Genomic DNA, 12,747 nt, shown 5'->3' on the forward strand with positions numbered 1-12,747 from the left:
AAGAATTATATTTTCTAATTGGTCACTGCTATTATTAGAGGAGTCTTAATGATATTTTTGTATGTTGATCTTTAATCCAGCAGACTGGCTGAAATTTCGTTTTTGTTTTTTACAGGGAAGTTTTCTAATTAACTTGGATATTTTGAAGGTTTCCAGTGGGGTCCTTATATCACGCTGATGCTTCCCTTTTATCTCTAGTTGGTCACAAAGGTTTTGTTATAAATGAGTGTTGAACTCCATCTAATGTTTCATCTCCCTTAATTTGATAATATGGTGTGTCACATTAGTAGATTAAAAAAATTTTTTTTGATGTGAAATTGTCATAGGTAGGAAAGCGGACTGGTTGCTATGATATGCCACCCAAATACCCTCTTCAGGATGGAGGAATTGTTTCCACCAGCTGTCAGGAGTGTTGGCAGCTGGTGGCTTAGAGCTGAGCATCTGTCTGGTCAATGCCCTCAGCTGAAGAAAACCATCTCGCTTAAGCTTATGTCCCTTTCCTAGGGGCAGCCCATATTCCATGTCTGGTCAATGAGGGGACAAAAGCCTGGCTCCAGGGACTTCCCTGGTGGCCCAGTGGGTAAGATTCCGCGCTTTCAATGCAGGGGGCCCGGGTTCGATCCCTGGTCGGGGAACTAGATCCCACATGCTGCAACTAAACACGCCACAACGAAGATCTGCGCAGCCAAAATAAATTAATTAATAAAATTAAAAAAAAAAGCCTGGCTCCATGCCTCAATTAGGGACAACCCAGAAGGCCAGCCCACTCCAGTTTCCCTGTAGGATGGACTGAGGCCCTGCTGCAACCACGTCAGCTTCTCCCTGTGCCTTTCCTGCCTCCTCTCTTCCTTATAAATGTTGCCCCAGAGAGCTCTTCCCAGAAACCAGCTGTTTGGGCTGCAAATCTCTACCTCAAAGTCTGTTTCCTAGGAAACCCTACGTGTCAAAAATGTGAATGTTATGTGTGTTTATTTATTTATTTATTTTTGGCTGTGTTGGGTCTTCGTTGCTGCACACGGGCTTTCTCTAGTTGCGGCGAGCAGGGGCTACTCTTCGTTGCTGTGCACGTGCTTCTCATTGCGGTGGCTTCTCTTGTTGCGGAGCACCGGCTCTAGGTGCACAGGCTTCAGTAGTTGTGGAGCACGGGCTTAGTTGCTCCGCGGCATGTGGGATCTTCCCGGACCAGGGCTCGAACCCGCGTCCCCTGCATTGGCAGGCGGATTCTTAACCACTGTGCCACCAAGGAAGTCCCATGTGTGTTTATTTTTAAACAAAAATAAAATAAATATTTATGTGTCCACCAACTAAGTTCTGGAATAGAACATTGCCAGTGCCTTAGAAGCCCCTTGTGGGTCCTTCTCCGTCTTTCCCCTTCCAGCTTACTCAGATATCATCAACATCTTGATATTTGGTAATAATCTCTTGGTGTGTGTGTGTGTGTGTGTCTGTGTGTGTGTTTAGTGTTTTGTACCTATGTATTGCATCTATATCTATCTATCTATCTATCTATCTATCTATATCTTTGCTTTTGAATTATACAGCATGTATTCTATGACCTGCTTCTTTCATTCAGCATCGAAGTGAGATTCACCCATTTTGATGACATAGCTATCGCTTGTTGATTTTGTTCATTATGTGAATAAACTACAATATGCACGTCTGTTCCACTCTTGACAGACATGTGTGTTGTCTCCAGTTTCGCGACTATTATTACTCACTGCTGCAATGAACGTTCTCATACCTGCCTCTGAGGTCATGGGCACAAGTGTCTCTAGGGCAGGGTTTCTTAACCTCAGCACTACCGCCATTTTGGCCTGGATAATCCTTGGCCGTAAGGGACTGTCCTGGGGTTCGTAGAACACTTAGCAGCATCCTTATTTTCATATTTAAACAATCATAAAGAATTTCAATCCAGGACTTCCCTAGTGGTCCAGTGGCTAAGAATCCACCTACCAATGCAGGGGACACGGGGTCGAGCCCTGGTCTGGGAACGAAGATCCCACATGCCATGGGGCAACTAAGTCCACACGCTCTGGAGCCCTTCAAAATACATGCAAAATCTGCCGCATCTCTGCCACCACCTGGCTCTGGTCCTGGGCAGGATTACCTCTCACCTCAGTTATGATTCATCTAGTTCAGAGACAGCAGGACCCAGGAAGGCGCCCCGCACGTAATAGGTGCTGCATGCAGTAGGAGCTCATGTCCAGGCTGACTGATTGGCCTCCTCACCCCCTCTTGGCTGGGCTGTGAATTCACTTGGCCAGCGTCCTGCCATCCTTCCAGTGTCCCCCTCCAGCACCCCCGCAAGAGCCCGATCTCTGATCTTCCTTCACGTCGACCACTTGCATCCCCTCCTCCAGGCCATGGGGCCTCTGGGGTTTTTAAGAATTTGAACCTAGAGAATTCCCTGGTGGTCCAGCGGTTAGGACTCAGCGTTTTCACTGCCGTGGCCCGGGTTCAATCCCTGGTCAGGGAAGTAAGATCCCCTAAGCCACATGGCACCGCCAAAACAAAAACAAAAACAATTTGAGCTCAGCTGCTCCCCTCACACCCAGGGTGGTTAATTCCAGGCTGGTTGTACCCTTGCCACACTCCCATTCCGTTGACATAATAGTGGGAGTTGATCCATCCCAGGGACAATCTCCAAATCTCTGATCTCCAATCCCTGTGGGACCTTCTAAGACATCCCCGTTCATCTCCGGATCACAGCCCTGACTTCAGCCTGGTCAGGAGCAGAGCCAGGCAAAGGGATGCTACATGATGCCATTAACACACTGGACGTCATTTAACTACCTCCTGGGGTTATGGTCAGGCCCAACAGTGAGACTTAGGAAAGAAGGCAGAATAGAGCTGGGCAGTAAACAGACCAGCTGATGCCAATCCAGATGTGAACCACCCGGCTAGTGCCGCAGACTTTCTCTGATTTCACTGGCTGTGAAATTGTACACATGTCAGGTAATGGTACAGCCCGACATGGGATGCAACCCAGGGGACCAGAACTTGGTAGCCTGTGAAGCCGCTTTGTTTTGGTAACTATTTAAAAGGGGCCCCGTGGGTTTCTTCATAACCAGCAAGTCAGAGCTCCTGTTCCAGTCCCAAATTCCCGGCCAAGAATCGCCCTCACCTCACTAGTAAAATTTTCCTTATGAGTGTCTTTTAATGCCCAGTTAGTTGTAAGAAGGCTTACAATCAGAGAAAGTCAGGTGAACCCACAGAATTAATAGTTTTGTGTTATGTTTAAGAACCATCTGGGATATTTGGTATTTAATATATTTGAAATGTTTAAGAGAATCTGGCATAGGAGAAAATGTGACGAATGTGTCCTGCAAATGTAAGTCTTCCAACTTGAAGTGTGTAATTGAGTAATACATTATTTTAGACGTGTAATTTGTCACTGAAATGTGAAAGGGATTTTTTCAAACAGAGTAAATGGTACTAGAATATTTAAAAGATCTTGACACTCTTGTAATTTATTGTAAGAGTTAAATACTTGGGAAGGTTTCGCTTTGTAGAAGATTCTGTTGAGTGTCCAAAGAAAATTAAACAGTTAAGGACTTCCCTGGTGGCACAGTGGTTAAGCATCCACCTGCCAATGCAGGGGACATGGGTTCGAGCCCTGGTCCGGGAAGATCTCACATGCCGCGGAGCAACAAAGCCCATGCGCTACAACTACTGAGCCTGCGCTCTAGAGCCCACAAGCCACAACTACGGAGCCCGTGTTTCACAACTACTGAAGCCCGCGTGCCTAAAGCCCGTGCTCCGCAACAAGAGAAGCCACCGCAATGAGAAGCCCGTGCACTGCAACCAAGAGTAGCCCCCACTTGCCGCAACTAGAGAAAGCCCGCGCAGCAAGGAAGACCCAACGCAGCCAAACATAAATAAATAAATAAATAAATAAATTTTAAAAATGTAAGTTGGGGTTTTATTAAGCCACACTGATGAAGGGCTTTGGATTTGACTGTATAGAAACAGGTCCTGCTCAGGGACTTCCCTGGTGGTCCAGTGGTTAAGAGTCTGCCTTCCAATGCTGGGGACTTGGGTTCAATCACTGGTTGGGGAACTAGAATCCCACATGCTGGGGGGCAACTAAGCCCAGGCGCCACAATGAAGAGCCCGCGTGCCGCAACTAAGAGCCGACGCAGCCAAATAAACATTAAAAAAAGGAAGAAAAAGAAACAGATCCTGCTCAGAACAAAGAGTGCCAGCCTATCTGCTTGTTCAGAGCCAATACCGTGGACAGTTTTGAGGAAAGACCACATCAGTGGGCTGCTGCGGTGGGTGCCCCCCCATCTCCTCACTGGTCCTGAATCATCGGCCATCCCGAAACTGGCTCCACCTCCACCCAGAACCTCAGCAGCTCTGAGGCAATAACTCTGACTCTTTACATTGGCAAATAAAATCATACTCCCAACAGGAAAGAAGAATACACATTGGAACAGCCACGTAAAGAAACAAATTCAAACCCACGGTGTCAGCACATTTGTGACATGTGTCAGTACAAGTAATTAGTTTTATAATCATTATAATATCACACAATTGCCTCATCTATTCGTTAAGGTATTTACAACGTTTGCAAAGATCTGATATGAGACTTGTGAAGGGTTTAAGTGATTACATTTGGAAGGAGTGTTTAATTGGTTAGGGAATTCTGATATAGAAGAATAACTGCTTAACGATTTTATCAAAGAACAAAGATTAGTTAGTATTCCTGTTGACACGCAAGCCCCATGGTTGTGAGCAAATCCAGCAGCACGGAAAAATGGCTGCTTGCATACATTCCTGGTGAGTAATGGGTAATTCTGCAGTAGCTAAGAAAATTTTATGCTGCACGTACTTTTTCATAAGTATCACTTTTTTATTGAGATAGAATTCACATAACAAAACAATTAATCATTGTAAAGTGTTTGAGTCCGTGGTTTCTAGTATATTTAGAATCTTGTGCAATCATCACCACTATCTAATTCCAGAACATTATCATCTCCCCGTTCTCTGCAATTCCCCCAGCCCTTGGCAACCACTAGTCTACTTTCTGCCTCTGTAAATTGGCCTATTCTGGTCATTTCCATGTAAATGGAATCGGTACAGCATGTGGCCTTCTGTGTCTGGCTCCTTTAACTTATCAACAGGATTTCAAGGTTCACCCACGTGGTAACATGTGTCCATACTTCCTTTCTTTTTCTGGCTCAGTAATCCCATTTCAATAATTCCATTGCATGGAAATATCACATTATGCTTATCTATTCATTAATTAATGGACACTTGGGTTGTTTCCATCTTTTGGCTATTATGAATAATCCTGCTATGAACACTTGTGTACAAGTTTTTGTGTGGAGATAAGTTTTTCTTTCTCTACAGTATATACCTAGGAGTGGAATTGCGGGTTTTATGGGAACTCTAAGTTCAACTTTTTGAGCAACTGTCAGATTGCTGTCCAAAGCAGCTACACCATTTTATGTTTTCACCAGCAGGAGTGTATGAGGGTTCTGATTTACCTGCACCCTCAGCAACACCTGTCATTGTTCCTTTTTAAAATTACAACCATGCACATATCTTGTGATCCAGCAGTTCCGCTTTTAGAAATATACACATACGATGATGACACACACTGTATATGGCAACACTGTTGGTAACAACAAAATATTAGAAATCCCCTGTATTTCCATCAGTAAAGGATGAGAGTAAAACATGGGGTACCCCCATACATAAAAGTAGGTAAATAAGGAAGCTCTCTATGTAATGATACGGAAAGATCATCAAAGTATATTAAATGAGGGGAGGTGGGGGAGGGATGGATTGGGAGTTTGGGATTAGCAGATGCAAACGATTATATATAGAATGGATAAACAACAAAGTCCTATTGTAGAGCATAGAGAACTATATTCAATATCCTGTAATAAACCATAAAGGAAAAGGATTTTTAAAATATATATTATACGGTAAAAGCAAAGTGTCAAACAGGGAGTACATGGTATGTTATTGTTTATTTGAAGAGAGTGTGTGTCTGCATAATTCCTTGTACATGTATAGAAAACCTCTGCAAGAACATGTCTGAATCGAGGGGAAAACTGGGGTAGCTGAGGGCAGTGGCAGAAGAGAGATTAGCCCTAGAAACCTTCTTTATACTTTTAAATTTTTATACCTTGTAAATATATTATCCAATTCAAAATAAATACAATGAGAAACTTTAAAACACTGAAAGCTAAACAAAACAGATCTGTAGGCCTGACAGAAGCTGGAGGCGACTTCTGCGTCATCCAGTTTGACCTTCACGCCACAAGGAAAATGACAACACGGTGAGACAGCAAAGTGACCTGCCTCGGGTCACTCAGTAATCAGCGGTGTCACCAGGAGATAAAGTCTGACCCAGAGCCCCCCCCCACCCCCACCCCCGGTCTTAGCACCTTAGAGGTTATGATACATTCCCATTTCTATAAAGTAATGGAATAGAAAAGGAAATCAGCTGACAAAGGGCTGGGGGAGGAGACTGGATTCATTTCCTGTTGCTGCTGCAACGAATGACCATAAACTCAATGGCTTAACACAACAAAAGTTATTCTTTTACAGTTCTGGAGGTTACAAGCCTGTAAAATATTTTGTGCCGCATTCGGCAGTATTCACAGGTCCCAGGGATTAGGGCACAGATATGTTCAGGGGGTCTTTACTCAGCCTACTGCAGAGACCACCCACATGTAAGAGATTCCCACACTTTTCTGGTAGGCAAACCTGCTAGAGGCTTGGGGATATGAATCAGAGTGAAGAGGTCATCGCACTCAGGACAGGACTGCAGGGAAGAGGGAGCCCAGCATGACCCGGGCTGTAGGAGACAGGCAGGAGTGAGAAAAAAGGGCCAAGGCAGGCTCAGATGATAGTTTTTCCACACTTCCTGCACCCTCTCCTCCCCCCTTCCCCAGGGCACAGGCCACCCAACATTCATGGGCAGGAAAACAAGAATCGAAGGGCGCTTCCCTAAAGAGATCCAGCTCTCTGGCAGCCTGAGGTGGTAACTAGGCTAGGTGTCAGCTTCTGGAAAAAGCCAGTCCTATTTCGGCACTTGTGGAGGAGGGGAGGGGCAGCCGGAAGTGGGGCTTCTGGTCTCTCACCATCCACATGTGAGGCTGGCCCAACAGCAAGCCCCACGCCCAGACACAAAGCTCCCATTCACCCTGAGACCTGGCGGGAAAACAGTCCAACATTTATAACAGGAAGCACAGTCCCATCACCTACCAGACACCAGCCTTGCTCCTCAGTTGAGAATGGCAAGGAACAAGCTAGATCATCAGACAGGAAAAGAAAACTAGCCCCGAGCAAGACAGAACCCAAAGGAAATCACCAATTCAAGACCCAATCAAGGGGACTTCCCTGGTGGCGCAGTGGTTAAGAATCCGCCTGCCAATTCAGGGGACATGGGTTCGATCCCTGGCCCGGGAAGATCCCACATGCCACGGACCAACTAAGCCCATGTGCCACAACCACTGAGCCCGCTCTCTAGAGCCCGGGAAACACAACTGCTGAAGCCTGCACACCTAGAGCCCATGCTCTGCAACAAGAGAAGCCACTGCAATGAGAAGCCCGCACACTGCAATGAAGAGTAGCCCCCGCTCACCACAACTAGAGAAAGCTGGCGTGCAGCAACGAAGACCCAACGTAGCCAAAAATAAATAAATAAATAAAGTTATTAAAAAAAAAAAATAGGGAATTCCCTGAAGGTCCAGTGGTTCAGACCCTTCACTTTCCCTGTACCGGGCCTGGGTTCCATCCCTGGTCGGGGAACTAAGACCCCACAAGCTGTGCAGTGAGGCTCAATAAATAAATAACAACTTAAAAACATTGTTATAGTTTCTTACCCACAAACTTTCTTCATAAATTAGGCCCCAGTCTCTTCAAGCAATAAGACCTGACTGAACTGACATCAGGTACTCATAACTATTCCACTAAGTAGTTCTTTCTACACACAATTTAACGCAGAAATATCACATGATCATGGAATGCTGCCCTGATCCTGCTGGGAATACTGCAGAATGCTGTATGTATGTTATATGCATTCTACTGCCTTCTAAATTTGAAAAGTAAAAAATAAACAATCCGGAATCCAAACCATCCAGTCCTAGGCCTTTCAGATAAGGGACTGTGTGTGGATCGATACTATACATGCTACCAATAATACAACAATTTTACAACCCACCGCAGAAAATGCTTCGAAAGGCAGATGGTACAAATAACGAGAGCTGACGTTTACTGCGCGCTGCAGGCACGGACCTCACGCCGTCCTCACGATGGCGTTGTGGTGCCTTTCTGAGGCTTCCGGCGGAGGGGACCTGGGGAACCGAGGCTTAAACCCTTTCCTGTGTGACCACCAAGCCAGTGACTTGCACCTCGTGCAAAGCCTACGTATCTCTGGGCCTCAGTTTCTCAGGAGAGGTGTCCATGGAATAATGCATATTCCATTTAGCATAGTTGATAGGGACAGAGTAAAGGGACAAAGTAGGTGATTAGTTAATCCCACTAGGGGATTTTAAGTAGAGAAAAAAGTATGGGAGACCCCTGTAAGTTAATGATCACTCAAGAAAGCATGTTTGCTTAACTACAAAACCAAGCAGCCTCGCTTAGCAACAAAACCATGCAACAGAAGCATGAGACATGCCCCAAAACAATAAAACGATGGTGGCATGAGACCCATGTCTTGCCCAGTGAGCTCAGTAGGTTAATGATTCCTAGGATATGCTCCTCTGGGCACACTGAAAACAAAAATATAAGGAAAGGGTGACATTATACTGAACCCTGAGATGATTTACATTTTTTTAGCATACGTTACCGCCTTTTTGCTCATTTCCATTGTGCCGTGACAGTCCCGGCTTGACCATGGAGGGACAAGAAAACTCCCCCACCTCACATGGAGGAGGAGCTGATGATGGAAGCTCACCATCTACTCAAGAATGAGGAAAAAGGTGGTCTTCTCCCCCTCTCCACTTTTCCTTTGATTATAAAATTGTAGCCCACTAAGTTCTCCAGGCGTGGCACTCCCTTGCCCACCAGCTTGTAGGCCTCAAAAGCGTCCTATACTAATACTGTAAACTCTTTTCTTACCTGTCACTCTGCCTCTGCCTGAAGTCTCTCTGCCGGGAGACAGAGGAACCTACGCTCTACTAAGTACAGAGACGTGTTCTATCGGTTTCAGTGCCCGCGATGACTGAGCGCTGGGGTAACTGGGACTGGTGACGATTTCCTAGGTTGTGGGAGGCCTGGAGCTCAGAAGACTGGCTCTGGGGAGGCTAAGGTCAGTCCTTGAGGTTCCTTGCGCAGTACAGGGCAATCCGAAGAAACTGTGCAGGGCCAAGGGCAGAGGTCAAGAGAGAAATGGGTCTTGGCCCCATCCTTACTGTGAACCTCGGATTAACTACCTTGTCTGCAATTTAGGGGAGGGGGCAGGTTTCTAATGTAGGAGCGCCCAGGTTGTCACCCCAGAGAGGTATGTTTGGCAGAGAGGCTCAACTTAAGAACAAGCCTGGGCTTCTGAGACACTACCACCCTGGGGACACAATGTAAATTCGAGAGAACCCCTGTGGATAGAAGCTCCTATCCAAGTGTTTCACACCAAGCCCAGGGTCGAAGTCACAGCGCGGCCATTTACTAGAAGTTGACGTATGGTGGGAGAGATGTTGTGAACGGCGAGGCGGTTGTAGGCAGGTGGCGGGAAAAGGAAGGAAAGACATGATTTAGGGGGGTGGGGGCAGCTGGGACCATTTCCACGGCGGGAGGCTCCCCGGGAGGTGGGACTCGCCCACCGGAGGTGCCTGCGCTAAGAGCCGGGGAACCCGGGTCTCAGATCGCGGGGCGCCTGGGCAGCACGTAACCACGTGGAGAAAATGTAGACTCTCAGAGGAGCGGGCCCCGAGATGCACGAGGGCGGGGGCTGGGTCTCCTCTCCGCCAGCCTTGCGGCAGCTGAGCCCTCCTCCCAGCGCCTACAGCCTCCCAGACCCCGCCCCTCCCTCGCCCCGGCTTCGCGCAGCCGCCCGCCCGCGGGATCTCACAGCCGTCCGCCCCGGAGAGGACCGACTGCCCAGAGCGCGGGTCCCGGGGCTCCCTGGGCGCGGCCGTTCCCGGGGAGCCCCCCGACTGCCTCTCAGAGCAGGGTGGGGAAGGGGATCCTAGCCCGCCGCCGCCTCCGAGCAGGCCGCCAGGTGAGCGCCGGGACAGGTAGGGACCCAGGTCGGGACCGGTGTCCCGTCCCCACTCGTGGCTGAGGCGCCCCGGGAAGGATTTCCGCCCCAGGCCCTGCCCGGAGGGGCGTGTCCCGAGAGTCCTGCGCCCTAGTGCCCCTTCCCGGCCTGCCCCAGCCAGCTTCTGCCCCTTTGAGTCCAGAGTTACACAATCGCACGTTTGAAAGCCCTAGATCGTTCGGAAAGGGCTTTGCTAAAAGCAATCCTCTAAAGTCCTCGCCTCTCCGCTCGGCTGCTGGCCCGCGGAGGCCACCATTAAATAAATCCCCCTCCGAAACGTACCCGACCAACACGTGTTCGCAGCAGCTGGTGAAAGGCCAGACCACTTTTTACCAATTCTGGTTTTTGTTTCCTCTGACTGGCGGAAAAATCTGTGAATCAGAAGATCTTAGAGCGCCGTTTCTCGATTTAGCAACTTGGGCACAGTATGTTTTTAGCTGCGGCCGCTCCACCCAATTTAAATTTTGTTCTAAGTTAACCTTTGCAGTGTTCAGTAATATTTGTTAACACTCCGTATCTTGATCCTTCAACTTTAGACAGCAGCTGTTTACCCCTTATTTTGAATATTACCAATATTCAAATTTACAATATTACCAACCTACTTTTAAAATAAATAATAACAATTTTTTAAATGTCCCAGTAACACAAGAACAAAAGACAAACGGGACAAAGCTTTGCATGAAATAGCAATCGTTTAAACAGCGCACCCTCCCCCGCAGCCAGTTTTAAAACTTTGTAATTAAATTACTTTTCAGAAATGGCAAAAGTAACTTGTGATCCGTGGTGCATGGTTTTAAACCTTTCTCTGCTTTTTATTACTCTGGTAGTTACTTCCAAATTTTTAAAGCAGATTCTTCCATTGTTATTTCTTAGTTTATCAATCATCTCCACGGTTTCCCTCCTTCCTAAATAATCATGACATTCCTTTTAGTTTCTCTATTGGCACTTTTGTAACATGAAATAAGTTTTGTCAACTTTTGTTTTCTTGTTCCATTAAATATATCTATATATAACTATATATATATTTGTTATATATATATATGTATATAATCTGTTGACTCCCATTTTTGTATGGCCTGACTGAGGAATCTACTTTAAAAAATACACATATTTTTAATTTATTTGTTTGGTTGCACTGGGTCCTAGTTGTGGCTTGCAAGCTCCTTAGTTGTGGCATGCGAGCTCCTTAGTTGTGGCATGCGAACTCTTAGTTGAGGCATGCATGTGGGATCTAGTTCCCTGACCAGGGATCGAACCCGGCCCCCTGCATTGGGAGCGTGGAGTCTTAACCACTGTGCCACCAGGGAAGTCCCTAAAATATTTTTAATAAAGTATTTATATTTATTTAAATGCTAATTTTTCAATCCAGTCAAGTTATACATATGATTCACAAATCAAATAGAAAAATCTGCCTTAGTTTTTTCCTATGATAAAAGAAATATAATCTCTTTAAGAAAAATGGAAAAGGCAGGGGCAGTGTTTTAGATTAAAAGAGATTAGAGAGACATGAGCACCCCCAGCAGTGTGTGAGCCCCATCTTTGTTAGGAAGATACAGCTCCAGAAGACCTTGGGACAATGGGAAAAAGTGTTCATGGAGTGAAGATTAGATGGTAGAATGGATTTCTCTTAGTGGATTAAATGTTAGTATAGACTTATAGAGGGTCCTTATTCTTTCTTAGAAGATGCATGTTTAATAGTTCATCAAAAGAGACATTGTAAATCAACTATACTCCAATAAAAAATAATTTAAAAAACAAACAAAAACCCCTGTGGATCCCTGAAGTTACCCAAAGTCATCTTGCCTTGGCAACAGTAGCTAGTCCTCTGGAGTCACAACATACCAAGACAGAAAATGTAAAATGCAATTCAAATAAAATGCCACGTGGTTCAAGACCATCAAAAAAAAAGAAAAAGGTTAATCAAAAGAGAGGGAGGGAGAGAAAGCCAATATGGCAAAATATGGAGCACATTGAGATATTCGTTTTAACTATTTTTTTCAACTTTTCGGTACGGTGACATTTTTATGGTAAAATTTGATGTAAATAAAGTAAGACAGTATAGAAACTCAGAGATGAAGACGTGCACAGTGGCACAAACCCTGGAGTCCTCCACACTGAGTTTCAAATCCCCGACCTGCTTGCCTGTCAGGCGACCTTGGGTCGGTTGCTTCCCTCCTCCAAGCCTCAGTTTCCCCAGCTGAAAAATAGCGCCTGCCTCATGGGGTTGTTGTGGGGCCTTCTGTGAGATCTTGTAAAGCACTTTCCACATGCCTAGAGCAGTTAGAGTGCAGTTAACATTAGCTGTTAGTATTTTGTGAAGGATTTTTCTTAACTACCATGGTCTGCTCACCTGGGAATAACTACTCATATCACCATCACTGCTCTTGAGCCCTTCCTTCTACTCCTTTTCTTTTCTGGAGATAGATTTTGAACTTGCCATTTTCTTTTTTTTTTAATTTAATTTATTTATTTTTGGCTGCATTGGGTCTTCACTGCTGCACACGGGCTTTCTCTAGTGGCGAGTGGGC

The 12,747-nt window shown here is 46.0% G+C and overlaps 2 protein-coding genes across 8 annotated transcripts in view; both read left to right on the top strand.

Moving 5' to 3' along the window:
• LOC115862564 (F-box only protein 27-like) overlaps positions 1–12,747 on the top strand; it is a 30,983-nt gene that overhangs the window by 17,211 nt on the left and 1,025 nt on the right. The window contains 1 exon segment of the mRNA XM_060289503.1: positions 10,009–10,196. Within this exon segment, the coding sequence (XP_060145486.1) occupies positions 10,009–10,196 (188 nt within the window).
• LOC115862462 (F-box only protein 17) overlaps positions 10,047–12,747 on the top strand; it is a 29,046-nt gene continuing 26,345 nt past the window's right edge. For all 7 annotated transcript variants that reach the window (XM_030874302.3, XM_030874313.3, XM_060288373.2 and 4 more), the window contains exon 1: positions 10,047–10,180. The gene's annotated coding sequence lies outside the window, so the exon portion shown is untranslated. The remainder of the gene's footprint in view (positions 10,181–12,747) is intronic.

This window comes from Globicephala melas, chromosome 19, assembly GCF_963455315.2.
Source record: "Globicephala melas chromosome 19, mGloMel1.2, whole genome shotgun sequence".
Classification (NCBI taxonomy): Eukaryota; Metazoa; Chordata; class Mammalia; order Artiodactyla; family Delphinidae; genus Globicephala; species Globicephala melas.